Source organism: Neocloeon triangulifer, unplaced genomic scaffold (assembly GCF_031216515.1).
Source record: "Neocloeon triangulifer isolate White Clay Creek 2 clone unplaced genomic scaffold, ASM3121651v1 ptg000020l, whole genome shotgun sequence".
NCBI classification, from domain to species: domain Eukaryota; kingdom Metazoa; phylum Arthropoda; class Insecta; order Ephemeroptera; family Baetidae; genus Neocloeon; species Neocloeon triangulifer.
In genome coordinates this window covers 454,558-481,463 of record NW_026775561.1, presented here as the reverse complement: position 1 = coordinate 481,463, position 26,906 = coordinate 454,558, and the positions used below count along the sequence as shown (strand labels likewise).

The 26,906-nt window shown below is 37.3% G+C and overlaps 4 protein-coding genes across 8 annotated transcripts; 2 read left to right on the top strand and 2 right to left on the bottom strand.

Annotated features, from left to right (window-relative positions):
• Positions 1–503: 503 nt before the first annotated feature.
• LOC132204118 (uncharacterized) lies at positions 504–7,282 on the bottom strand. 2 transcript variants are annotated; one of them, XM_059632398.1, is made up of 3 exons: positions 7,213–7,282; positions 1,482–1,639; positions 504–884 (listed from the first exon to the last, which is right to left on the bottom strand). In XM_059632398.1, exons 1-3 carry the CDS (start codon positions 7,250–7,252, stop codon positions 675–677), a joined length of 408 nt encoding a protein of 135 aa, XP_059488381.1. In that variant the 5' UTR covers positions 7,253–7,282; the 3' UTR covers positions 504–674. The 2 variants fall into 2 exon arrangements, with proteins under 2 accessions (XP_059488381.1, XP_059488380.1); XM_059632397.1 differs by lacking the exon at positions 7,213–7,282 and adding an exon at positions 5,377–5,566.
• A 2,322-nt stretch (positions 7,283–9,604) lies between these two features.
• On the top strand, positions 9,605–13,266 carry LOC132204115 (pancreatic lipase-related protein 2-like). Of its 2 annotated transcripts, none has more exons than XM_059632394.1 (9): positions 9,605–9,924; positions 9,976–10,102; positions 10,172–10,349; positions 10,397–10,509; positions 10,562–10,692; positions 10,743–10,877; positions 10,932–11,036; positions 11,093–11,198; positions 11,250–13,266. In XM_059632394.1, the coding sequence occupies exons 1-9, from the start codon at positions 9,864–9,866 to the stop codon at positions 11,380–11,382; spliced, it is 1,089 nt and encodes a 362-aa protein (XP_059488377.1). In that variant the 5' UTR covers positions 9,605–9,863; the 3' UTR covers positions 11,383–13,266. The 2 variants fall into 2 exon arrangements, with proteins under 2 accessions (XP_059488377.1, XP_059488376.1); XM_059632393.1 differs by having other exon boundaries at positions 9,610–9,924; positions 9,976–10,120.
• Positions 12,153–21,859, bottom strand: LOC132204110 (uncharacterized). 3 transcript variants are annotated; one of them, XM_059632380.1, is made up of 12 exons: positions 21,575–21,859; positions 19,742–19,815; positions 18,899–18,977; positions 18,639–18,847; positions 18,416–18,594; positions 18,207–18,360; positions 17,937–18,153; positions 17,607–17,881; positions 17,477–17,546; positions 17,323–17,416; positions 16,318–16,396; positions 12,153–16,258 (listed from the first exon to the last, which is right to left on the bottom strand). In XM_059632380.1, exons 2-12 carry the CDS (start codon positions 19,779–19,781, stop codon positions 12,936–12,938), a joined length of 4,719 nt encoding a protein of 1,572 aa, XP_059488363.1. In that variant the 5' UTR covers positions 19,782–19,815; positions 21,575–21,859; the 3' UTR covers positions 12,153–12,935. The 3 variants fall into 3 exon arrangements, with proteins under 3 accessions (XP_059488363.1, XP_059488362.1, XP_059488361.1); XM_059632379.1 differs by having other exon boundaries at positions 12,154–16,258; positions 17,323–17,546; positions 18,416–18,588; XM_059632378.1 differs by having other exon boundaries at positions 12,155–16,258; positions 17,323–17,546.
• LOC132204113 (solute carrier family 45 member 3-like) lies at positions 20,968–26,601 on the top strand. Its single transcript, XM_059632387.1, has 7 exons — positions 20,968–21,113; positions 22,488–22,648; positions 22,705–22,856; positions 22,911–23,088; positions 23,675–24,089; positions 24,612–25,082; positions 25,800–26,601. The coding sequence occupies exons 3-7, from the start codon at positions 22,709–22,711 to the stop codon at positions 26,058–26,060; spliced, it is 1,473 nt and encodes a 490-aa protein (XP_059488370.1). The 5' UTR covers positions 20,968–21,113; positions 22,488–22,648; positions 22,705–22,708; the 3' UTR covers positions 26,061–26,601.
• Positions 26,602–26,906: the final 305 nt, after the last annotated feature.

The window sequence follows — 26,906 nt, the reverse complement described above, 5'->3', positions numbered from 1 at the left end:
AATATTTATGTCGATTAGTAATAATATGGATTAATCGAGTTAATTGCTCAGCAAAGTTGCTTAATGATTTTATACACACTTAATTCTCCTGTAAATTACGCGATTAACATAAATAGATATTATATAGTTTCATATATATTAATATTAACGATGTTCCAATGAAACAGAATAACTTTTTAAATTATATAACTTTTAAATAGCTTCATTTACATTAATTTATTACGTCTTGCAGCGTTAATAATAATATTAAATAAATCAATTATAATATTTCCAACAATATTTATGCTTTGAATTTTCAATTTTTACATCGATTTTGTTTTTATCTGCGGAACAAAAACTGGTGAACAATTTTTAATGTTTATTTCATGTTGAGTATTTGTGGACGTTAAGATGATTAATTTATTACGTTATTTTGATTTTTTTTTAATAAATATACTTTTATAAATGAGGAAAATGCTTGAAAACAGACATATTGAAAACCAATTAAATATTATTATAAAGAAATAAGTCGCCTTTTCTGTTTCATGATTTAAAGCATTTTTTTATATATATATATATATATATATATATTTATCAACCAACGCGAAAATCAGCCAAACACGAGGATTTTTTGATTAAAGGTTGGAGTGCTTATCATATTTAAGGGTTGAAGGAATAAAGGGTTGATTAATTTCTCAGGGGGCAGTCTTCGTCTTCTTCTTGATGGGGTCGAGGGGCGCGTACTTGTTGGGGCCGAGGGTGGTGCTTTTGGCCTCGTCCTGCGGCACCTCGGGACACCGACTGACGCACACGGCCGGCCGGTCGGCGCCGCCCTGCAGCATTTCGTCGACGCTCGGACGACGCCACGACGGCGGCGGACTTCCGCGCTGCATCGCCAACTCCATCTGCGCAAATCAAAAGTGTCAAAGTTAAAGCAAAAATAATACTTTCCCTTTTTGAATAAAGAATTAAAAGGATGTCGGACTAGATTTGGTTAGAAATTATATATTTATTCTGAATATCTTGTGAAAATTCCAACCGTTTGCTTCAAAATCAGGCAAAATAAGGTATCTCCATAAATTTTCTCGCAAAAGTTGCATTTTCGGCCGTTGGTGGCGCTGCGAACGCCGTGGGGAACTTGGCAAAATCAGCATTCGCAGCGCCACCAACGACCAAAAGCTGAACTATTTTGGAGAAAACCAACAGAAGGATAATTTTTAACGCAATTTTTGTTTCTTATGATCACGAATGCTTTGAAAGTGTGCTTCAGAATTTCACAATTTACTCAAAATTATGTTTTTTTTTTTCAAAATAGATAGTGCGGATTTTAAAATTTTTGGTCTGCTTCAATACTTTTGAAACTATAATCATTATAAAGAAGATAAAAATTGGATATTAATTCCATTCTTTTTTGACAAATAAATTGAATGATTTGGTATTGAACATTATTATTTTTGTGGAAATAAAGTTTATAATGTAAATTTGTCAACGGCGACACTGACCGAAGCGACGCGTCTGTCGGCGATGGGCGGCAACATGTGCGGCTTCTTGCGATTGTGGCCGATGGTGACGGCGGCCGACGGCGGCGCCAGCTCGTGGGCGCTCGGCGGCGCCAACAGCTCTGCACCCGCCTGCAGCTTCTCTTTCATCCCACCACCCTCTGCAAATTGATTACAAACTTTCATAAAATTTATGCAAAAAAAATGAACATTTAAAAAAAAAAAAAAAAAAAACAGAAATAAAATGCAATTTTAAGTTCTTTGGTTGATCAAGCGGATCGCGTGAGTCGCGCGGAGCCGGACAAATATTTGATTGCGACCGAATTCCCCACAGGTCGTGGCACTTTCGCAATAAAAAGCCAAACGTCATCTTCAGAATTATATTTATTCTATTCACTAAATAAGTGAGTTTGATCGTGTCCTTCTCCGCAACAACAGAGACGATTTGAGAAAACTTTTGGTCACGCCATGTTGAAAAAACCCGTTGAGAGCGACTTTTGATGTTAAATTTAAATATAAAACATGTTTTGACAAAAAACAAAATAATTTTCCTTTTGAATTTCAGGACTCGAACATCAAATTTAGGGCGACTTGTGTGGTAAGTGGAAGCTTTTTTCCCTCTTTCTTAAAAAATTAGTTAAAAAAAGTGGTTTGCTTTGACAAAACTCTTTTTCCAACAAAACGCTTTCTCCGCCTCTCGACACGGATGGAAGGATTTTGTTATTTTCGCCACTCATCGTGCCGCGCTTTCTACCAAATCTGCTCATTCATAAAATTTCATTCAAACGACGAATTCGAACTATGAACGCAAAAAAATCCTTACAAGTGAAGCGCACAAAGCTCTGGCGTTTTTTTTCTGCTAGGAATTAATTATTGGAGGCGCGAGGCGCGTCACGTGCATTGAAACAGATCAAAACGCGCCACATCGAGCACTTTCGCAGCAAATCGATGCACCAGCGAGACTCAAAATGGATTTTCTTCTCTCTCGTGTCTTCCAAAGTAAAAGGTGGAAATTTGAAATGTTTCAATTTTAAATAACAAAAATATACAAAATAAAATGAACATGTTTTGAATGGGAATTGGTTCTATTTTTTAAAGTAATCAAAATTTCTTTTGGAATTTATAATTTGTACAAAATTGTTTAAATTTAACAAATTATTTTTATATCTAAAAGCTTTTTTTCAGTAAAATTTTGTGTAATTTTCTTTTACAAAAATTTTTGTAATTTTTATAATATAATAATCAAAAGGTTTGGAATCGAAAGAATCAAATATTTTGGTTTCCGTTTTGCAATTTGTGAGTGAGATCGCGACCGAATCCGTTTCCGTCGGCTTCTCGGAAGGAATTGCCACGTGACAAAAATTCTTTCTTCCTTTCCTTTTTTATTTTTTTCTCTCGCCTGCGAATCGTTTTCGCGAAAGTGTTTGCGAGGCGAGTTGCCAAGGCAGCGACCTTGGCCTCCGCCCTCAGATAAAAACCAAAATCGAATGCTAATGAGGGCGAACGTGCCTTGCAGGGACGTGCGTGCAGCCGCGACCCCCACCCCCAACCACCCCTCGGCCACATTTCTTTGCAAATTTGCGTCCTGAAGATCGAAAACCGTAAGACCGATTTTTTCCTTTTCCTCAGTCAAGTTCAAAAGTAGAGAAAATTCTGGGCCAAATAAAAATTTTCAAATTTGCAATTTTCCATATTTTGAATAGTTTTCGTGTTTCTTATTGATTCGTCTGCCCAAATCAGTCATCCAAAAATTTAGTGATACAAATTTGATCACACAAGGAGGGATTATTAAAAAATCAAATAAAAAATGGCCCAAAAAATAGGAAAGCAAAAGAATTTAAGTAAAATGTAAGTAAAATTGTCATTAATATTGTTATTGATCATTATTATTATTATTGGAGAAAAACATAATAATTTAGGCTTCATTGTTGAATTTGCCTAGCTGGCAATTAATTAAGCCATATCAAATTATTTGCTGTCCATAAAATTGGAAATTATTTCAATATAATCAATTAATCATTTATCTTATTAAAGTAATTTTGCATTAAGTTCATATTAAATGCATCAACGATGATCAATGATAAGAAAAACCCAACATGAGCCACGTTGGCTTCTTTCGATCGTTCTCATCAATAATTTCATTAATTAAAAGACATCATTGCCTGCATAAATGGGTAAAAAAGTGATTTAAAGAGTAATTAAGAGTTTTTAATTTTTACTAATTTTTTTTTCATATTTCATGTTTTTTCTTTTGAAAATTATAGTAAAATATCAAATTGATTCCCAAAAGATTTAAAAATAATTTTTGGCCTTTGTCGAATTCAAACTTGTTGATCTTTTTATATAAAAAGTGAAATTTCGAAGACCGGATTTGATTTCGGGGCAATTAAAGTGCGTAAAAGTGACTCATTGATCTCGCGACCACTCACCTTGTCCGGCGTTGATTGACACGGCGCTGCCCTGTGCGCGGCCAGAGGCGCAATGAGGGTCGGCGGCGGCAACGGCGGCGGCGGCGTCGTCATGGCGACGCACGCTGATCGGCCCCGACAACAACGAAAATTTGCTGCGGCTTCCCCCACCCCCGGCCACGCCACGTGCTTTCTCAATCACGTGCGCTTTATTCGATTATTGGCAAAAGCGCCTTTTCATTGTTGATTCAGATCAATCAATTTTGATAATCCTGGGATTTTCCCAGTTAATTAAATTTTACTGAACTGCGAATTGCTCTTTCCATTCTTTTATTCTTTAATTTTTTTTTCAAACAAGACAAAAGCATTTTGAAAGAACTGCGCATGTTTTTGAAGAAAAACCAAGTACAAAATTCAAAAGTATTGTTTCTAAATTTTATAAAATATTCGATCAACAAAGAATATTGTTATTGATTTTCATTGCCAGCGGCGGATAGGGTTTTTTTTCGCGGGCAAAATCTTTTCTTCTGGTGGTGCCTTTTTGTCCGACAATTCAATATTTTCCTCGTGAATTATTTGCAATGTAAATTTTTGTAACAATTGAGTCGGAAAAATAAAGAATAATTACATTTCATTTGAAATATTTTGCATTTTCCCCCCTTCATATTTCGTTTTTTTCGTGATAAATTATTAGAAGGACCTTTTTTTTAAACCAAACATTAAAAGCACAATTATTTTATCCTGACTAAATTCCAGCATACATGGGCAGAGCGCACTTTGCGCTCTGCGATCTGCGCTCGCGCTCTGCGCTCATGAGCGCGAGCGCAGAGCGCGATCGCACGATTTTCAAAATCGTGAGCGCGAGCGCATTGGTCGCTGAGCGCAGCGCTCAATTGCGCTCATTTTGCGCTCAAACCAAAAGTAAAAATTCCCGAATTTGATCAAAAATTGTAATGAAAAACAGTGAGGGCGATCCAAAAGGCAAACTTGGCCCAGGCTAAATTAACCTGGCCTGGGCTAATTTAACCCGCCATTCAATTTTGCTGGTGGGCTAAGTTAGCCCGGGGCTAAGTTCAAGTTATAAGCCTGGGCCAGGTTAGGCTTTTGGATCGCCCTAAGTGTTTTTATACCAAAACTTCAAAACTGATGCCAATTTTGGTGATTTAACTTCAACTTTATCATTTCCAATTGCCGATGTATTTTTTGTTATATTAAAAAATTGTCTAAAAAGCCGCACTTTTTCTTCGGATAAAAATATATTTGAGCGCAACGCGTGAGCGCAAGACTTTTAATAAATTTGAGCGCGAGCGCAACATTTTCAAAATCTTGAGCGCGAGCGCAGAGCGCGAGCGCACTGTTGCCAGTGATCGCGAGTTGACCGCACCCATGTATGATGCAAAATCTCTTTTCACAAAAACATTTATTTTTCCTAATTCAAATTTGAAACAAAACCCGCTTAATTAAAAAATTATTATAAAATCATTACAAACCACTGAAATCCGTTCTTCCTCTGATGGTGGCTAGAAAATATTCCAATGAATCAAAGCAAGAGATGCACTTTCGTTCCAGCCAGACACATTTGCACTGCGCGCCTGGTTTGCCTGCGGTTTTATGCGTCTTAGCTTTGGACTTTAATTGGAAGACTTTTTTTATCTTCGCAAACATCGATCGCTTTTTATCAAAATGAACAATGAACTCAGCGCGTCGCGATCAAGTACTTATTTGGGTCCACTCGATCAACCTCTAGATAAAAATTACCTCTCTTTATCGTGCTGAAAAATTACCATTCAATCAATGTGACCCATTTTTCAGTTAATTAATTTTAATTTCAAATTCTTCCTTTGATAAGAAAGGATATTTCATTGGGAAAAAATTACAGAAAAACTGTTTAGATAAGTAAAAATCTAAATTTAAATTCATAAAAGCCCAAAACAGCGGCTCTTTTTTATTTTATTATTCTATTTCTTATTTTTAAAAATAAGAATCGTGAACTGAGATTGGTTCTTGGATTTCGAGATAATATTTTTATTTTAAAACCAAGCTGCTTGGCCGAGCTAAGCTTTCTTAAATAAAAATTTAAGAATTCACCAATGAGCGTGCCAGAAAATAAAAAAATAAGGGTGGACCAATCAGGGGGATGCGATCACACCCCCAAGTGGAGCGCGAACTTTGAAACTGGTATTGCACGTGTCAGGTAAAGTTCTCAGTATTTTAATTCGACGCGTTAAAATTGTTTCGACACCTTTTTCATTCACAAAAAAAGTTATTTACGCTCTTACTTATGATTTGGAATACATAAAAAAATTATTATATAAATTATGAAATAAATTTAGAAATCTTGTATTTTTTGTCATAATGCTGGCTATGAGTGTCACAAAATTACTGTTATTCTCTGTAATAGACTCTTTTTTATGCTAAAACTTGTGAAAACATAGCATTTCGATTGATTGTCCTGAAGAAATTAAGAGAGAAAGATCAAAAAGTTTGAAAGAAACGTGTTTGTTTGAGTACCCAGCTGATCGCGCACACACTATTCTTTTTTAAGGGCACAGTTCACGTCCTTGAAAGGGGTTAAGGTTTTTGTGTTTACGATTTGATATTTCGTTTACAGATCAGTCAAATTGTCTTTTTGAAAAAGCTTGTTCAAAATAAATAATAGTTATTTTGTGTCATTTTATACTTATGGACGAAAAAATTGAAAGATTCATTTCCTTCTTATAAATTAATCAAAAGGATAGGAGCTTTCATATCTCAATAATTTTTATATTTTCTGTTTGAGCTTTCTCTTACAATACCGATGCAATTATGGTCTTATGCACTCACGGCTGCTCTTAACGAAAATGACAAAAAATTTAATAGAAGCTGTCTGAATCATTAAATTTTCTACGATAACTAATTTTTCCCAATATTAATCAAAAATAATTTCAGTTCATAGTAAATTGCTTAAAAATTTATTCAGATTTCGATTACGCACGTGTTTTTTAATAACATGTCGCAGATTGTGAATACTTTTGTAATTGTTTTGACATTGCATGTTGATGAAGAAAAGGTGAGAGTTCAATAGACCTTTTTCATGGGATTTGCAGGCACAAAAACAGCACATTTTCGAGACGTTGAAACGCGACGTTCCGTGCTTTTCAACATTAATTAAGGCTGCAATTCCCGACCGAAACTTGTTTATTTTCTACACCATGCATAGAAACAATCAAGTTTTGCTCATCTGCTCCGAGAAGGCCGGATTTAATTACATCAAAACATGAAGTGCCAAAAAATTTCACAACAAGAACCTCAGTAGAAATATTTTTACTATTAATTATGATACTAACCGGTCTCGACAAGCTCGTCCAATGTAATTGAAACAACCATCTTTGGGACTTTACATGCTGGTCAGCGTAGAAACCTGGAAAAAGAAAAGATTGCGAATCAAATGGTGATTTTTTTATAATAGGCAAACTGTTCAGCATCAAGAATTCGTTTCGTTATTTGTATCAGAAGTGATTTAGATTGAGATTTGGATGTATTTATTTATTTGTAGATGTCGAATGGAGCAATATTAAATTTGCGAATAAGTTTACAATCCTCATATAAATACAAATATGCACGAATCATTTAAAAGTGTGGTCATGTTTGGTTTCATGTTAATAGGCTTGCGAGGGGCACTATTGTTTGTGATTTAAAATACATAAAAATTATCGTTTTTTTTTAAATACTAGTTTTCCTACGACAATTATTGCGCATGTAACGGAAATTCAAATTACTCTAAAAATCTATTTACCTGGTGATATTTTCTAAAAATTATGTTTTATGAGTCAAAATTCAACAATTGCTTTTTTCTGAACAGCCACCTATGACGTAAGTGGTCGCGAGACCCAAAGTGAAATAATAGCCGCGAGCGAGCCGGCTGCGTCATCTCTTGCCAATTCTCGTCGTTGCAAAAGTCAGCGTTTATATAATTTCAATTATAAAATCATTCGGATATTTCCATTGGAAAGTATCAAAAACACTGTCAAATCAACATTAAATGACACCGATCCAAAAAGTGATTGTGAGCCAACGGGGTGTCACAATTTATTAAGTTAATGCATACAGAACCTCAAATTTTTTCAAGTTTTTATATTTCAGTGAAGTCACAAAATAATAAATTAAATTTAAACTTATAATGTTGTATTTTTACAATAATTGAAAATTTTACTCAAATAATACAAAAATTAAATCACTGATAACAAAATTTAATTTATAATTTTCATATATCCAAAGATTTTACTTGCTTTCAAAAAGTCATAATACTGTAGGTAGCAAATAGGTCCGACATAAAAAACCACATTAATATATCCCACTTTAGACTTTCTGTTTACTGAGATTACACAAAACATTGAAAAAGTGAAATGCAATAAAATCCACGCTCCATTTTCCACAGTTCTTAAAAAGACACGCATTTTTATAATTGGAATTGTTACTTCTGGAAATTATTATTATTGGCCCATTAAATTTATGATGACGTCAATTCTAACTTGATGCCCTCGGCACGGCTTTTGCTGATTTCTTCTTACAAGGTAAGCTATTGAGATGACACACGCCGATTTTGATGAAAGTTGGTATGCAACTTGCACTTCCCTTTGGTGTTCTGGAATGGCTATCAAAAGTTGCCCAATTTCACAGGGGTTGGTAGTTTCCATTCAAACGCATGTCAAAAACGATCAAATGTAGGCAACAAAAGCGTCCTCTGTGTATATAATTTGCCTACATCCGATTTCTCCAATGTGATTCAAATTACATGGAGTTTAAATGACAAAAATTAAACAGGGAAAATTGGGCAAAAATTAATATCCGTTCTGGGGTACCAATGGGCAGTAGAAGTTGTACACCAATTTTCATCAAAATCGGGGTGTCTCATCTCGATAGCATACCTTGTTAGTGCAAAATTAAGGGTTTCTTTCCACAAATATTATTCATCTGAGAATTAATTAAAATTTTGTACAAATCTGCAATTAAATTTTTTAACCAAGACATGTTCTGTTGGATTTTTGAGTAAAATATTAAAAATAAATTAGTTTAAAATGAAAGAATTGCAAACCGCAGAAATCCGGCCTACTTTCAGTTAAATTCAAGTTGTTTCCGCGCGCTCGAAGCAACAGATGGACTTTGGTGTGTTTCAGCCAGACACGTTAGCTCTGATCACTGAGGACGCGCCTCGTTTTATATACGTTGCCGCGTCACCACGACAGGTGCTAATTCGTACAACTCGTTGATCACTTAAAACTAACGAAGAGCAGAGCTGGAGCCGAGCGGCGCCTTAATTTGCAAACCTTGTGATTTACCATTGAAATTGGCTCCTTTCGATGTCCGTCCTGCCACCCTCTGTGCATTTCATCCCCCATGTCACTTCAGACGTATCTCTAAATCCTCTTAATAAATTGCCCAAACACTCCTAAAATGGCGTAGCTTCTAGGTTTTTTATCATAAAAACACGTGAAAAATAAGCAAAATGAAAAAAAAAAACGCAACGAAATTCTCTTCTGAAGTGTCAACTATACTTAAATATCTTTAATAAATAAGATTGACAATATCATCCTAGAAATTAATTTTATAGCATTGAAAGTTTATGTATTTAAAATATACGTTTTTTTATTTTATTATTTTTTGCAAAAAAAAAAGATAAGCAAATGCGTCCAGGAATTTTACATTCAGAGGTGAATCGCGTCAAAAAGTGGCGTGCGGATTTGATATTTGAATCGTGTCCTTCTGCGTGGTTTTCTTTTTAACTCATTTTGATACAAATTTTGACTCAGTAATCAAATAATTATTCATTTAGCCTTGTGGTTTTCGAAAGCGCAGAAATAACGTAAAAATGTAAAATTATCACAAAACAAGCATGTTTGCGGTTTCCAAAAATATCTTTCCAATTTGAAAAGTGATTAAATCAAGGAAGTAATTTTTCGCCGTGTTCATTTCTCTCTGGTCGAGTGAAAAGTTGAGGATGGGCTTGACCAGCTTGGTGCTTTTGACCCTGATTTCCGCCAACCTCTGCTTGCACTCCGGTAGGACAAAATCCACTTTTAACTTTTATTAAATCTGCTCAACTGCGGCAGGACAAACGAGTCGGCCCGCGGTTTTCAGCCACAACATTCAGACCAGGGCGGTCAATTTGGGCAATTGCGACGAGTTGCTTCGAACGCCGCTCGGAGAAGCGTGGAGCGCCGAGAAAATCGACACCAGGTTTTTCCTCTTCAAAAGGTTGCAACAATCATTTTTAATCAAGCAAAATTTTAAAAAACCCGGTCGCAGAAACTTGTTCTGGCCGGTTCAAGTCAAGGTTGGATTTCACCGCGAGAGTGGCGAGTGGCGCAAAGGGTTGAGCAAGGTTTTGGGCAAACAGGAGACGATTTTCATCATCCACGGTTTCCGCAACAGCGGCAGGGACGAGTGGGTCCGCAAAATGGCCTCGGCGCTTCTCCGGGCCAAGGTATTTTTCCAAAGTGAAATTATTTAAATAAAAGAGAAAAAAATCAGGAGAATTCTAACGTGATCGCCGTGGACTGGCAAAACGGCGCGTCCCCGCCGTCGTTTTGGAACTACCTGAGCGCCGTTTCCAACACTCAGGTCGTGGGAAAGCAAGTTGCTGAGTAAAAAGGTTTCGCCGGATCAGAGGGAAAAAAACTAAATTTGTCTTCTCAGGTTGGTTCGGCACTTGAACGAGCACTTGGGCATTCCCCTGAGCGACTTCCACCTGATCGGCCACAGCCTCGGCGCTCAGGTTGCCTCCTACGTGTCGCACCACCTCCGGGGCAAGGTCGGCCGCCTCACAGGTTTTTTTTAAATAATTTTAAAAAATTGAAAAACTAAAATTACGAGCCAGCCCTGGACCCGGCCAGTCCGTGCTTCAACCTGGTCAGCAACGAGCTCAGGGTGGACCCTGAGGACGCCGAGTTCGTCGACGTCATCCACACGAACGGCAGGGACAAGTACAGCCTCGGCCTGATGACCCCTGTTGGTTCGTGCAGGCTTTCTTCAAATTCTTTGAAAAGTTAAATTAAATCTTTCTCAGGCGACGTTGATTTTTATCCGAACGGGGGTCAGGAACAACCTTCGTGCCAAAGAACCTCTCGTTCGCGCAGCAACCTTTGGTTGAAAGCAAAGCAAGTTTTTGACGGCAAGAAAAATTATTCCATTCGAAATAAATAGTTTTATTTTTGGAAAAACTTTCAGTGGTGGCTTCGTCGATTTGCAGCCACGCCTTGGCCGTCGAATACTTCACCGAGTCCATCTCGAGCAAGTGTCGTTTCTGGGGCAAACACTGGGACCTCCAAAATCGGTGAGATCCGATTTCCTTTGGAAATTTCTCTTAATTACGAAACTTTTAAAGAGGAAACGGAACGTGTCGCGGGAAACGGTGCGAGGCCATTCCGATGGGCTTTGAAAGCAACAAGTTTGCCGGACGCGGAACTTTCTACGTAAAGGTCGTCAACGCCACTCCCCATTGTGGTCAGCATAATTAATTAAAATTACTCGGTTTTATTTAAAAAAAATGTCAGCCTTAAAAAACGCAGGCTAGATTTTGGTGGGGCCAACAATCTGGATTTTAATTACATTTTTATACCTCAAATTTAAATGAATATCTTTTTAGATTTTATCAGAACCTGTAATTTTTCAGACTTCTATAATCTTAATAGAAAGCTGATCGACAACTCTATTAATGAATGTCATTTTAATCTTATTTGATACGTTTGATACTAATTAAAAGTTTTGTGTTGTTCTTTTCTTCATTTTTTTCAATCCATTCTTTTCTTTTAATAATTTTTCACACATAGAGATTTTTATTTTGTTTCCTCATTGAATAAGGTCGCAGACCGTCACCGAAACTAGTGGAGCCTTTCTATGTTAAAAAAAAATTATTTTTTCCATCAATAGTACACATCTTGACGGGTTTCAATGTCTGCAACACAAACAATATTAATATATTATTACCATTTTTTTTTTTCAATCACATCTTTGTTTCGGGAATGTACAGTTCTTGAAGTAACCTTTAATTTAATAAAACAAAAAATGCATAATTTATTTTAGTGCGAAAAAATTCCATTGCTAAAGAAATTGATTAGATGTGAAAGAAACTTGAGGTTGGTATGCAACCTGCTCGGCTTTCAAAGCGAGCGGGTTGCCTACCTTCAACTCTCGGAGGCGCCTGTTAAATTTGTTTGTTTTTGCAGTAAGACAAGTCTAACAAGTTCAACTTCAATTCTGAGAAAACGGTCAGAATTTATGAAATAAACATATTGAGCCTTTTTTTTTATCAAGAAACAACTTTGATCTGGACAAAGCTTGTCTTGGGTTTCTTGCATTCACATATAACTAACTTTGAAAAAAAAATATGAAAATGGAATAAATTCAGAAAATTAAATTTAACTAAACGCTCTTTTGAGGAATTCATAAAATGCCAAAGTGTCGAAGCTACATAATTTCTTTTATTTGCTGTCTTCACTTCACAAAGCAAGAAAAATTAAATGCATTAGAGCTAGAATTTGATTTTATGATATTGTTAAAATCCAACTTCAAATTATTGTGGCTCAATCTTTAAAAAAGGTCGGTATATAAGCAATTCGAGGTTAGTGGAAACAAACTTAGTTCTTATAAGCTCGCTTATTATAAAACAACTATGATTTAATTTTTACCACTCAAAGAATGTGATTCTTATTAAAAATAATTCACTTCTTTTTATTTAGTTTACTTAGAAATTAAAAGTTCGATATAATCTTTAATTTTTATTAAAAAAATAGATTTTGTAAAATAAAACACGAATGAGGACAAATGCATAGAGAAGAAAAGCCAATTTCGAATTATAGCACCATCGTGACTTTTTCAATGGTTTGACAAATTCGCTTGAATCAAAATCTTATATTGTAGCCACAAAGAATTGCAACCTCGTCAAAGTAACTTAACAATATATTTTTGTAAAAAAGTTCTACTAAAACAAAAAAAAAAAATTGCTTGTGCCGTATCATTCCTTACAACATTCAAATATTTGTGTCTCTTAAGTAGTAATCTGATTGCATTTTCAAAGAAACTTTTCTTTAGCCGCCTCCAAATTCGTTTCGCCCTCTGAATTTTCCTCTGAAGCATTGATGCTTTTTTTGACGAACCAGTTGTAAATTTCGACTTTCCCCATCCGGCTCCTGCTTGACGCAAGATGCAGCGCAGTTTCCTTGTATTTGGTTTTCTTCTCGATCAATTGGGGATTTTTCGCGTGCAAATATTCCAAGAGTTCGAGTTTAACGAACTGACGAAAAGCGGCAAAGTGCATCACGTTATACCCATTTTCGTCCACGGCGTCCACCTCAACGCCTGCTTCTTCCACCAGCCACTTGCACGTGTCAAATCTTCCGTATCCCGCGGCCAAATGCAACACCGATTTACCCGTTTTCGTTTTTTGTTGGAACAAATCGGCATTGAGGCCATGCAAATATTCCAAGAGATCGAGTTCGACGTACTTGTAAGCAGCGAAGTGCACAGCGTTCCATCCATTGACGTCCACGGCGTCCACCTCACGAAAGCCCGCTTCTGCCACCAGCCATTCGCACAAATCAAGTTTTCCTCGCTTCGCAGCCAAATGCAGCACCGTTTCCTCCATTTTCGTTTTTTGTCTCACCAGATCTGCATTCAGGCGATGCAGATATTCCAAGAGCTCGAGTTCAATTTCATCATTAGAAGCGGCGAAGTGCATCGCGTTCCATCCTTTGTCGTCCACGGTGTCCACCTCAAGTCCTATTTTTTCCACCAGCCATTTGCACACATGAGGATTTCCTACTTGCACGGACAAATGCAGCATCGTTTTATTGGTTTTGGTTTTTCGTTTCACCAAATCTGCATTCATGCCATGCAAATATTCCAAGAGTTCAACGTCTCCCCGATTAAAATAAACAGCGAAGTGCATCGCGTTATATCCTTTATCGTCCACGGCGTCCACCTCAAGACCGATTTCTTCCACCAGCCATTTGCACAAATTTACTTTTCCTGCTTCCGCGGCCACATGGAGCATTGTTTCATTTGTCGCAGCTTTTTGCCGAACCATCTCAGCATCAAGATTATGCAAAATCTTGCACATTTCAATATTCTGTTCTGAATCATCATAATAACTAGTGAAAATTAAATGCATGGTGTTTTCCCCTTTTTCCGTTAAGGTTTTGACGAGCTCAGGGTCCTTTTCCAGGAAGTATTTGACCAACCCCACATGTCCCCTCCAGGCTGCCGAGTGGAAAGCGTTCCGCCCGTATTTGTCCTTTTCACCTAATAAATAATCGCGTTTTTCAACAAGCAAGCGACTCAACATTTTCGCAGAGTCGTGATCATCCCACTCTAATACATCAATCAAGGCTTCACTGCTCACTTCAAACTCTGCATTTTCCGCATCACCGAATTTTGCCATCAAAAACTTTGCCACTTGAGCATTTTTTCTTTTGATCGAACGATCGAAAATTCTTGATGCCAATTTTAAAATCGGCTCGTCCTTTGTCTTGAGAAGCGCTTCCGTCGTCTTGATGTTTAAATAGCCCAACTCAAATCCATCAAGGTCGGCAGTCCGTGCGCCGTATTCAATCAAAAGCTCAACGCACTCGGCGCTTTTATTTCTAACACCAACTTTCATGGCCTTTTGTAAATATTCTTGATCACTTGAATCTACAATTCCCTTTTCAAGCACCAGCCTGAAAACTTGGTGATGATTTTTCCTGCAGGCCGCGAGTGTTAAGGTCTCTCTTAATTTTATATCATTCCGCACCAACTTCATCAGGTTGGCACATTTTTCTTCTACTTTTGAAAAGAGCAGCGCAAAATTATTTTCAATCGCACCTGCGAGCATTTTCACGGCACAATCTTCAGGATTTGTCAACTTTTCATAAGCGCCATTTTCCAAAAGGCAAAGCGCAAAGTTTTCCACACGTTCGCTGGCCAAAACCAAAATTTGGTCAGCAAAAATGTAATTTAATAGTTCATTTGCGTTGTTAGGATTGAAAGTTACAAGATTCGCTGCAGCGCTGGAAAAATTAACAAGACGTTCTTCGAGGAAAATGCCTTCGACACATGCTTTAGTTATTGTATTTTCCAAGTATTTTTTCAGCTTTGCTGACAAATTTGATTTTTCTGTGCCACTCGAGGAAATTTTCAAGTCAACAAACTTGCGCACTTGACGAAATTCTTTTCTGGAAATATCGAAGGGAATTCTTTCGTCTTCACAGAACAAACAATCGATGAAATGCGCAGCAGCGAGAAATTCGGCAAACGTTTGGTGAACGAAATGGGCGCGTCCGTCGCTGATTGTTACAATTCCATTGTTGGCATTTATCAAATTATTTATTTCGCCATTGTTTAAAAATGCGATAGCAGCAATTCTCAATTCCATTTCACAACTATTTAATTCCTTTTCTAATGCGATGCCTTTCAAATCTTTCAACGCAAAACACAATTTTGTATCCACAATTTTTTCATAGATTTTGTACAAGTTGATCCCTTTTTTGTAATCCGAATCATGTAGAGTGAGTTCAGCGATCATTTTCAAGTGAAGAGGATTTCCCAGAATATCAAATAAGCCATTTTCTCTGCAGAAATCGATCTGACGTCTGCAGTCGTCTTGAGATTTATTTGAAATCATCATCAAATATTTGATTTGCCTCCTCCAATCTAAAGGCCTGATTTGAACCTTGCAAACTTCCTTTCCTAGCGTTGCAAGAATGGCATCTTTCTCGTGCGGTCGTGATGAAATCCAAATGGGTAATTTTTCTTGAAATGCTTCGGCAAAAACTTGGAGAACTTGATCTCGGTAAAAGGGGCAAATTTCGTCGAATCCGTCAAACATCAAAATCACTTTATTCTCATCAATAAGATTCTGAATTTCCAGCTCACGCGTTCCAGTCGCGTGCGAAACAACAGAAGCAAGGGATGGAACTTTTCTTCTTTCCTTTTTTGCAGTGGAAAAGTAGCAGCAGATGTCGAGAAGGACGACAAAGAAGACTTTGATTTTCAACTGTCTTTGCAGTTCGAAAGCCAACTCGCGCATCACGGTTGACTTTCCAGATCCTGAAAGCGAAGACAGAAGCCAAATTCCATTTTTCTCTTTGATTTTTCTTGATTCCAATAATTCTTCCCATTCCACTTCTTTCCCTGATTTAAACCCCTTTCCTTCCACGCGGAATTTTGGCTCAACAAAATTTCTCTCCAAAATCGGGAAAAACAACTGGTGTGGCAGAGTTGAAACCATCATCGCATCTGATGCTCTTACTTCTTCCCTTTTATGTTCTGAAAGTAAATTGGCTAGACTTTCTTGAAGACTTATCGTGTTTTTTATTTCCTGCTTTTCAAAAACCTCTATGAAGTTTTGTAGTAAATCTGGAAAAATTGGAAAGTGATAATGGTTGAAAAATAATAAGAATTTGTCAAACACGCACTTGCATTTTGAAGAGTAAAAACCAGCCATCCGCAGTGGTTTGTCGCTCGGAGAAATTCATCTAAATTTGATGGTTTTGCCTAGAACGAAAATGAATAATTACATTAATTATAAGAGTAAATACAGTGGATGAAAAATACAATGGAAAATTAGGTACTGATTTTGTTAAAAAGAACACTTCATTGATACGGGTATGAAGATTTTTGTTTTTAAAAGATTTGATATTTTGGCCACATTTGATTAGAATTTGACTTTTTAAAACTTGTTACTGTATTTTTGCTACGTTATGTTGATTTCCAATGTCTTTGACCTGCTCGGAAGGAATTGATTTAACGGGCCGCGGCTGTATTTTCTCACCATCAATTTTATAATATAAGACGCTGCTATTCAAAAATTAAAAATTTTAAACCATAACTATGGCAAGCGCATTTTTAGGATATAATTGCGTCTCTCTGTAAGGGTGTTATGTGACCTGCCATTGGCTTTTATTTTTTATTGAAGTGGCAATTTAAAAATAAAAAAATGTACATTAAAATTTAGATATTTTATTTTTGCTTGTGTTGTTTCAAAAAGATGAAATGATTTAGAAAATAATATTTTTGTGAAATCTTGAGAAATTTTTAATTCTAGAAATGCTAACAAAAACTGCCTATATATTTAAAAAAAATTTGTGAGACATTTTTAAACAATACTTTATAGGGCTTAAAATTAAACGATTTAATCCCTTGCTGTATATCAATGAAAGGACAAACTTTTACATAATCAATTTTTTATATCAACTTGTTTGCCTAAATATGCGGCAGAGCTGACACAAAATGAACGAAAGCAAGCTTCTTATACAATTTTCAATCAGAAAACCATTTTCCCCTATATTTAGAATTGATTCTGATTTCGATTTGAGAAGTTTTTTTTATTAGATGTCGCATATTTGTCAATACTTTATACTTGTTTTAACTTTGCATATTGATGAAAAACAGGCGTGAGTTACATTTAAGAAAATAATTACCACTCCTGCGCTATCTGTAGCCACGAATTTGGTATCAACGAGAAAGAATAGTTTTGGTTTCCCAATCCAGTCTCCATTTTTTGGCCCCAGCAATCTGTGAATCAATTTGCCGATCGGAACTTTCTCGTTTTCATTCAGACGGATGCAAACTTGCCCATCCTCTTGCTCTGCAATCTCGGCAAAAAAGAATGCAGCGAAACATCCGAAATCACTCCAAGATTTTTCTAAAAAAAATTAAAGAGTTTAAAATGTAATAAAATTTATTTTCAATTCTTTTTAAGGACCTGATTGACTGAAGTAATAATTGAGTCCATTTTTGTCGATTTTTGCATTAATAGTTTCAAAACCAAGATTATAAGTCAGAGCATTATCCAGGTTTCTAATTAATTCATTTTCTTCCCCGTAATGAAAAATCACTGCCCGTCTTCCTCTGAGGACCTTTTTTGATTTTGGATTCCACCAATCGAAGTCAATCGACCTTGGTTTCTCCTTCACTGGAGTTCCAACTTTCCCTTTCGCGTCAGTTCCACTGGTTGACGGACCAGCCTCGGTCTTTTTTCTGAACACAATTTAATTTTTAATAAGAAGTTAAATGAAATAAATTCTTAATTTACGATTCAGGAGGTTGGAAAATGAATTTCCTGTCACAAGGGAACATTTTGAATTCGGGCGTCTGTCCGTCGTTCCGAAACGTCGTCGACTCAAGATGAATTCGGTTCTGGATTCCGGTCAAAAATTTTGTTAAATTTGTTTTCTGCCTCATCTCGTTCAACTCCGCGCACAGAAATTTGACGAGCCAAGTTCCTGTTTCACCCCTGCGCGCCTTTGTTGCTACAAAAAAGTCGAAGAATAATAATCGAATTTATTATTTATTTTAATTTTACTCTCAACAGTTGAATATAATATGAGAAGGTTGCGCATCTTTGGTTCGAAAGAAACTCTGCTCGAGTTTTGGTTTTTAGTCAGATCATTTTTCGGATCTGGTTTTGAGGCTTGGTCAGGCCAATAGACACGGTCCTCTAGTTGGCCCCTGCACGGCTGCATTAGCACCCAAAATTTATTAAAATATATTTTAATAAACAGCAATATTTACCCCAAGGAAAACACTTTTCAAGCATTTTGGAAAAACGATTTCAATCGTCTTGAAAAGTTCATTTGTCGTGAAATTTTCGTAATCGTTCGGATCAGAGCTGCGAAGAAAGTCTGTGAAAATCACTCCGTCCGCTGCTCCGTGCGACAAAACGATCAAAAAGAAAACATCTGGTTCTAAAACTGAAAAGTTTTGCTATAATAATATTAAGAAAATCAAAATTTACCTTCAGAGGTGCCGATGAATCTTCTCAGTTTTTGTTCGTCTTGAAGCAGAGCGAGAAGATCCTCCCTTTTCGGCGAACATTCGCGGAATGCGCAATTTCTGTTTTCAGCAAAAGTTTTCCTTAAATTTTCAACGTCCTTCTCGTTTCCTGGTCTTGGCCAATCATCTTGACCATCCTTGAAGTCATAATGCACGACCAGAACGAAAACGCTGCATTTTAAAAATTTAAATAGGAGGCATGAATAAATTGAGGCCATATACTTTCCCGCAGCAACTTCATTTGCTCCATTTTCAAAACATCCCAATTTTGCCGGTTTTTCAGGATATCCTTGTGTCGGTCCTGAAAGTAAGCACGGGATTGATAACTTTTTCAAATGTTTCATCCACCAATTATAATTTTTATTTATTTTTTTTTTTATTTTGATGAAATCTGTCTTTCTCACAATCGGTGCACAGAAAACCAACAAAAAAATGAGGAGTTTTTTTCTAAACTTCAGGTCAAATGACTCACCGCGGCGACCAAAAATACAGTGATTCTGACGCCGGGGTTTTGAAATAAGTTTAATTGACTATTAATTGTGAAAAACTGCGCATGATTGTATCTTTACAAATAATTGGCATCCTATAAAATCAATAATACGAATGCTCTAAAAAAAAATCAAAGTTGAGGTTGAAATATAATATGCGTATGTAAAAATGAAGCAAATTCACGTGCTTAAAAGTTGCTCAATAGGAGAATAGCCTTCCACTTTCCGCTTTAAATAAACACAGTTCAATCGATAAAAATATATTTTTCTGTTATTTTTCACAATGGGACATGAGAAATTAAAAATAAGATTTTTATATTAAATGGGGGAGAAAAATGTAACTTTTGGTAATGAAAAAGCTGCAAAGTTTTTTAGTTTTTCAGGCTGCGAAAGGCAGCAAACTTCCCCTATTAAATTTCAACAGCTCATTCATTACCCCCGACCAAAACTATGGTAGATTTTCTGTACTTCACAAAAACAATAAATTTTTGCTCTTTAATAAAAAAATTCTCCGTTACCGAATAGTTTCGCAACATTCTATAGAAATATTATTACACATCAAATATATCAAACTCACCAGTCTCGATAATCGCGTCCAACGTAATTGAAACAACCATCTTTGGAACTTTACATGCCGGTCAGTGTGGAAACCTGGAAAAATACAAGATTCCTCGTAAATCAAATGCGCATTTTATGATAGGAAGAACATTGTTTTTTTGTCCTTCATCAAGCTAATGATGTTTCCAAATCATTATTGATCATACATGGGCAGAGCGCACTTTGCGCTCTGCGATCTGCGCTCGCGCTCTGCGCTCATGAGCGCGAGCGCGGAGCGCGATCGCACGATTTTCAAAATCGTGAGCGCGAGCGCAGAGCGCGAGCGCATTGGTCGCTGAGCGCAGCGCTCAATTGCGCTCATTTTGCGCTCAAACCAAAAGTAAAAACTCCCAAATTTGATCATAAATTGTAACGAAAAACAGTGTTTTTATACCAAAAACTTCAAAACTGATCCCAATTTTGGTAATTTAACTTCAATTTTATCATTTTCAATTGCCGATGGATTTTTTTTATATTAAAAAATTGTCTAAAAAGTCGCACTTTTTCTTCGGGTAAAAATATTTTTGAGCGCAAAGCGTGAGCGCAAGACTTTTTAAAAAATTGAGCGCGAGCGCAGAGCGCGAGCGCACTGTTGCCAGTGATCGCGAGCGCGAGCGCGAGCGCAAAATTGTTGAGCGCACCCATGTATGTTATTGATATATAAGTTCGATTTTTATTTTAAAAGACTTGCTTTAAGGTAGATGTTGTGCTTTCGAATTCAACTGACTAAAATAATCAAATCTTATTAAATCATCCCAATTTTTTATGTTAATTACGAATATATGTTTGAAGAAGTTAACACTCGAGGAGATGATCATAGAAAGTTTTTAATATACATAATTTTCAAATTAATTTCTTAATGAATAATATTGCAAAATGAATTACGATTTAATAAATAAAATTAAGATTTTAAAAAGTAATATGAACATGAAAATGTTCCAAAAGAAATTATACTCTAAAACATCTCAAATTATGTGTCTATTGAATATTTTAAATAAATTATTTTCAAAACAGACTTTTAATGAAGATTAATAAAAGTTTGTAATTATATTTTTTATTTTTAATATTGGATTCGATTTATTTTTATTAAATATATTGCATAATATATATGATTTGCAGGCGCAATTAATTGATATCGGAACAACTTAAAATTAAAAAAAAAATACACGCTTTAAAATCATATTGAAGTTAAATTTTGTTAGGTAAAGGCCGGCACCGATAAGCCAGCAGTGAAGCGGAAGCCGTGGCTGGGCCAAGCGGCTGGAGTCGCAGGACCTTCCTCAAGTAAAAACTGCGCAGTACGCGTTTTTTGGCGCTCGCTTCGCCAGCTGGCCTGCTCTTTCTTTTTATTGGTGATGCGAAAATTATTCTTGTAATTATTAATTTTGAAGTAACACTAAAAATATTCAACTTAAAATTAATTCGGTTCTTGCGACGGACGCTTTCTTAAATTCTCATAATGTATGTAAACATTGCGCCTAATTTCCATTTTAAAGAATTCTTTAAGAAAAACAAAAGATAGAAAGAGTATTTTTTAGGTGTACAACGGGTGTCTAAAGCTAATCTAAAGAAAAACAAAACAAAAAATATATCGGAGAGCAGTATCTTGATTGATTAAATTACGGTCGCTTGTTGCTTTTCTTTATTTCAAGTGAACGATTCAAAAAATAAAAATTGGAAAAACGAAAACAGGAATTTTTTTGCTATATTGTGTTATAAAACGCCCAACATTAATTAAAAGGGACTATTAAAGCTAAAATAATCCTTGAATCCTTCGGCTCCAAAAACAAAGTATAAAAATTGGAAAACTCACTGAAATTTGTGCGCGAAACACGAAACAGAAAACTGGCCGTCGTCCGTCCACACAAGCCAGCTTAGTTGAAGATAAAAAAGTCCCACTCACACGTGTTTAGGAATAAGTTTGGTAAAATACTGAGTGTAAAAAGGGAGGAGTCAAGAACCGGGTTTCCGTTTGATATCGTTGTTCGAGCTAAACACGGTGCGCATAGGGGGGCTCCGCCTTTGTTCTCATCCAAGATTCAACAAAAACTACTTCCAGACAGCAGCGAAAGTCTGTACTGAGTCCATTGACCTATGACGTAAGTGGCCTCCGCGGGACCCGAAGGGGGAATCTGAAATAAAAGTTGCGAGTGAGCCAGGTTGCGCCATCTCTTGCCAATTCTCGCCTTTGCCCTCAACAGCGTTTAATATAATTCATTTCATTCAAATATTTTCTTTCAAGAATATCACAAAACTTTGTCAAACAACATTGAATAAGACCTATTCAGAAATATTACAACATGTGTCCTTTTTTAGCGTGAATATTCCAGTGATTTCTTATTATAATTAATAATTATAAATTTAAAATTTAATATTCGAACTAAAAGATCCTTGCTTTTGCCGCGGTCCCCTCCTGGTCCCCTCCTCCTGCAAAGTTTTCTCATACGGCGGCGACGCGCGCGACATCTGCGGGACAGACTTCAGAAGTTTGCCAACAAGAAAGCTCGCAAAAGGATCTTTTATTTATACTGAAAAAATGATTTCATACTAAATTTACTTAAAATATTTACTTAAAAATCAATTAATTCCAATACTAGTTTAATAAATTATAAATTTATTGAAATGAAATGTGAAAATAAGTGAAAACTCTAGTTTTGGCTCATCCTGTTTACAAGGCAAGGCAAGCCAGCTGTGCCTCGTTGTTATTTTTTTTGTCTTGTCTGCAGCAGGAGGATAGAACTCGAGTGAGGAACCGCTTTGAACGCTTTGTTTTAACACAAACCACGCTGCAGTTAACAACAGGTTCGACTTGCAATTAGAAGCAGCTATAAAAGAGAGTTTTCCAAATTAATCGGCGGAATGAAGTGATTTTCCGAGCGTTCGAAAGGTGAGGAATCGCCAAATCTGAATCTTGAATCGAATATAATTATTTGTGCTTCGAAGGACGATGGAGTTCACGACGGTGCGCCTGGTGCTGATCAACGCGATGGTGTGCGGCCTCGAGGTCGCCGCCACCGTGGCCTTCACCTACCTGCCGCCGATCCTGCTCAAGGCCGGCTTCGCCGAGTCCTCCATGGGCATCATCCTCGGAGTCGGTCCGAGTCCGAAAAAAGCATGTTTTATTTTTATTCTAATGAAATTTGAATCAGGTCCGCTGATGGGCATGTTCACCGTGTCGGCCGTGGGACAGCTGTCCGACTATTGGTACGAAAAGTTCGGCCAACGAATCTACTTCATGCTCGTGCTCGCGTTCATTTTGTCGCTATCTCTGCTCGGGGTCATTTTCGGACACCGCCTCGCTCTCACGACGGAAGGACTCACGATAGGGTACGCTTCGTTCCAAGATAAACAAAATATTTTAACTAAAAAGAAAAAGGAAATAGGAGAATAAAAGTTCTTTTCATTTCAAGGGGTTGACGATTTTGTTAAATTTGTTTGATCAAATTAATTATCAGGACTAATAATTTAAGTTAAATTTCTGGTTTCAATTTTCTTTCAGCAAAACTTTTTAATTGAAAATTGTCAGATTTTCCATATTTGTTGTTCAGCCCAAAAGTTATTTGTTTTAATATTTTCATTATTTTGGCTTTCAATACAATTTGTAAATTAAAATTGACGAGCAGGTCCGTCTTCTTCATAATTTTACTTCTCTTTATCAAGGAAATTCGCATAATTGTGATTAACTTTGGTCAAAACGTGATTTTATGATGCAAACTGCCAGATTTTTCCAAAAAAGTTGCATTTTTGGCCGTTGGTGGCGCTGATGAGCGTTCGCAGCGCCACGAACGACCAAAATCTGGATCGTTTTGGAGATTTATTTTAATTTTCATAAAAATATATTTTTGAGTCTCTCGGAAGTTTTTTATATATATTTTTGTTTTTGTAAATTAAATTTGATTTTGGATTTTTGCAGGTGCGTGTTGTTGGCGGTGGGCGGGGTGGTTTTGGACTACTCGTCGCAGGTGGCGCTGAACCCGTGCGAGTCGCTGCTGTGCGACCTGCTGAAGGGCAGCGACTGCTCCGAGCGCGGCTTCTCGATCTACTCGGGGGTGCTGAGCCTGGGCGCGTGCGTGGGCTACCTGCTGACGGCCGTGCACTGGCCGTGGGGCCGCCAGGAGGAGTCGGCGTGTGGCGCCGCGCTCGGCTTCTTCCTGCTGTGCTGCGCCACCACCATGCTCGCCGTCTCCACCCTCCCCTCGGCCAGGGCGCACCCCCGCCGACCCAGACACCTCTCCTGGGCCAAAATCGACTTCCCCTGCAAGTACAAGAGCCTCCCCCACGTCGTCACCACCAAACTCGCCGCCACCTTCCTCTTCATCTACCAAAGGGTAAAAAGAAATTATTAAACCTAATTTAAATAATTCTGCATCATTAAAATTATCATTCTTTTTGCTTATAGTATCAACAAAATTTGAAGAAAAAATCACTTAAAAATTTATGAATTCCTTTAAGCTCTAGATTTTTGGGAGAAAATGTTCACAAAAGTTTCTATAAAGCAACCTTTTATTCCAAAAACACTTTGCTGCTGACAGATGAAAGGTCAAGGTCACTCTTTGGCGAGTCCTGGTGAACAAGTCCAATTTGAATTTAATTCTACATTGAGCCGATGTTTAGAAATTTCTCAACATGTTTTGAAATCTCTCTGCATTGAGCCTTCCAAGTTTGCTCCAAGCCAAAATCCATCAAATTTCACCTGATTTTTTTAAAGCCCTTTGTCAACTGACCTATGGTGTTGAGATTAGTAATTAAATTTTGGTTCCAAACAGGAATCCCACTCTAAAGTTTCCAATTTTTCCTTTTTTTTCTGTTTAGATTGCTTCAAATTATGCAACTTTTTCTCTCTTTTTTAGATTTTGCTGCTTCCGGTGAGCGTTTGCCGGGAGGTGTGGGGGTCCCCCGTGGCGTTGTGGCGGCTGTTCGTGGCGGACACGATATCGTGGGCCGCGTGCACGAGCCACGCCCTCTTCTACGCGCACTACGTGGGTCAGGTGGTGTACGCGGGACACCCGAACGCGGCGCCGGACTCGCTCGAGGAGGATCTGTACAACGAGGGCGTGCGCATGGGCTCGTGGGGGCTGCTGCTGCACAGCATGTCCTCGTGCGGCTACGTCCTCCTCCTGCAGAACCAGCTGGTGCAGGCGTACGGCCTCAAGAGCACGTACCGCTTCGGCCTCGCCAGCTTCGCCGCCTGCATGATGGCCACGCTCGTCGTCCGCAACATTTGGCTCCTCAACGTCTGCGCCGCCTTCTCCGGCATCGGCTTCGCAGTCATGACCAGCATCCCCAGCGCTCTCGTCACCGAGTACCACGCCGACCAGCAGGTCCGGTTTTCGTCTAATTTTATCTCTATTCAGTAAATTGGTTCATTTTTAGTAAATTTTTCATTTGAAAATGCGAAAATGCGTGAATCAGCCGATTTATACAAAAGAGTTGCATTTTTGGTCGTCAGTGGCGGTGCAAACGCCGTTCGCAGCGCCACCAACGACCAAAACCTGAATTATTTTGGATAAAACAAGACGGGTAATTTTTGGTGCTATTTTGGTTTTCATGCAATTATGAAAAGCAGCGCTTTGGAATTTTCAAAGGATGTAATGTTTTAAAAAAAAATAGATTGAAACTATCGCAGATTCTTTAAAAAATAAGGTCAGGAACAAAACGGCTGTATTTTATTCTGTAAAAACCGGTTGAAAATCGGTAGGCTTAAGCCAAAAACCAGAGCTTTCCTCAACTTTAGGTTAATTTAAACCAAGAAGGATGAAGTTCTAGTGTTCTAATGCAGATAATTTCAGAACTATAAATTTAAACTGAGACAGAAATTATTAAAAATTATAATTTAACACCGCCCTGAGAGCTACAAAGCAGAATTAATCTCTGTTCGTGCTTGGTCAACTTTGCCTATTCTAGTTTTGGGCGGACCAAGATTTGATTCTGTTCCAAAGATTGGCCAAGTTTAGTAATTTTTAAAGGTTTTTTCTTTTAGAAATTTTTTCACTCAATTTGACCCTCCTTACTGATGGATGTGTTGTTTTTCCCCCCAGGCATACTACTTTGACCTTTCGGCGGACCAGAAGCGCGGTTCGGGCGCCGACTTTGGGGTGCTGTATGTCGGCTACTACCTCGGCCAGACGGTGATTTCCCTGGTGATGAGCTCGGTGGTGCAGGCCATCGGCTACCCGCACGCCTACATCGCGTTCGCCGCCCTCGCCAGCGTCCTGGCGCACCACCAGGCCAACAAGATCGTCTACTCGCACGCCGACCTGCCCCACCTGCGCGCCACCTACAACGTCCTCAAGTGCTGAGGATGACCTTTTTTCTATTTTACAACAAGTCATTCTCATTCCTGCAGGAGATGGAATTTTTTATAAACATTATTGTGTTGCGATTTTATTTTTCTGTATCAAAGTCTTCCGAGTTCCTTTTTTGAGATGATCCTTGTTAGTTGTTTAAATTGTGATACAACGACCCACGAATTTTGTGATTCTCCCAAAACGAAAGAAGTGCAATTAATCGAAAGGAAAAATATTTTATAAATATGTATTTATATATATGGGAATTTTTTACGCCAATCGTGTGCCAGTGAACTTCAAATGCTGCCCTCAAAGCTTGCCACATGACCTGACAAAATTTTATATAATTATCAAATTTCAATTTTTCAATAGTTGTGGCTTTACATGTAACGAGATTTTACCAAAAAGTGTACTTTTGAATCTCTGAAGAAATTTCCTTTATTTTCTGAAGGAGAAAGTTTATGATTTTGTTCTTGCGTTTTCCTCACTGAATGATCTAATTTATTGTATATCTCAACAGATGGAAATAAATTATTTTAACAATATAATTAAATCCTTTCGAATTTTATTTATTAAATGCTATGTTTATTAAGTGATAATTTACAACAACATGATTACATTTTCTCATCAAATCAGGAGAAAAACAAGCACTTTCATTGTTTAAACCTAAAATGATTTAGCACATATCAGAAACTTATTAATTAATTATAATTATTAATCCAGCAGTCTTACCAATCAAATTTTCTTTTCTTTTCAACTGATTTTTTGCAACGAATGATTCCGTCTATAACATATTAATGACTCCGCAATAATTAGTTTTAGCAGCCAAACTAACTTCTATCACATGTAAAGGTCCAG

What these genes read in the sequence shown, in the direction of transcription:
- LOC132204118 (XM_059632397.1), bottom strand. Translation starts at nt 5,551, where the DNA reads ATGTTTGCGAAGATAAAAAAAGTCTTCCAATTAAAGTCCAAAGCTAAG. An exon ending in AGGAAGAACGGATTTCAGTG is followed by an intron (nt 1,640 to 5,376) that starts GTTTGTAATGAT and finishes ATCAATTTGCAG; the next exon opens with AGGGTGGTGGGATGAAAGAG. An exon ending in CCGACAGACGCGTCGCTTCG is followed by an intron (nt 885 to 1,481) that starts GTCAGTGTCGCC and finishes TGATTTGCGCAG; the next exon opens with ATGGAGTTGGCGATGCAGCG.
- LOC132204115 (XM_059632393.1), top strand. Translation starts at nt 9,864, where the DNA reads ATGGGCTTGACCAGCTTGGTGCTTTTGACCCTGATTTCCGCCAACCTC. An exon ending in AGGTTTTTCCTCTTCAAAAG is followed by an intron (nt 10,121 to 10,171) that starts GTTGCAACAATC and finishes ACCCGGTCGCAG; the next exon opens with AAACTTGTTCTGGCCGGTTC. An exon ending in AGCAAAGCAAGTTTTTGACG is followed by an intron (nt 11,037 to 11,092) that starts GCAAGAAAAATT and finishes AAAAACTTTCAG; the next exon opens with TGGTGGCTTCGTCGATTTGC.
- LOC132204110 (XM_059632378.1), bottom strand. Translation starts at nt 19,781, where the DNA reads ATGGTTGTTTCAATTACGTTGGACGCGATTATCGAGACTG. An exon ending in AATGAAGTTGCTGCGGGAAA is followed by an intron (nt 18,848 to 18,898) that starts GTATATGGCCTC and finishes TTTAAAATGCAG; the next exon opens with CGTTTTCGTTCTGGTCGTGC. An exon ending in ATTTTCCAACCTCCTGAATC is followed by an intron (nt 17,882 to 17,936) that starts GTAAATTAAGAA and finishes AATTGTGTTCAG; the next exon opens with AAAAAAGACCGAGGCTGGTC.
- LOC132204113 (XM_059632387.1), top strand. Translation starts at nt 22,709, where the DNA reads ATGGAGTTCACGACGGTGCGCCTGGTGCTGATCAACGCGATGGTGTGC. An exon ending in ACGGAAGGACTCACGATAGG is followed by an intron (nt 23,089 to 23,674) that starts GTACGCTTCGTT and finishes GGATTTTTGCAG; the next exon opens with GTGCGTGTTGTTGGCGGTGG. An exon ending in AGTACCACGCCGACCAGCAG is followed by an intron (nt 25,083 to 25,799) that starts GTCCGGTTTTCG and finishes TTTTCCCCCCAG; the next exon opens with GCATACTACTTTGACCTTTC.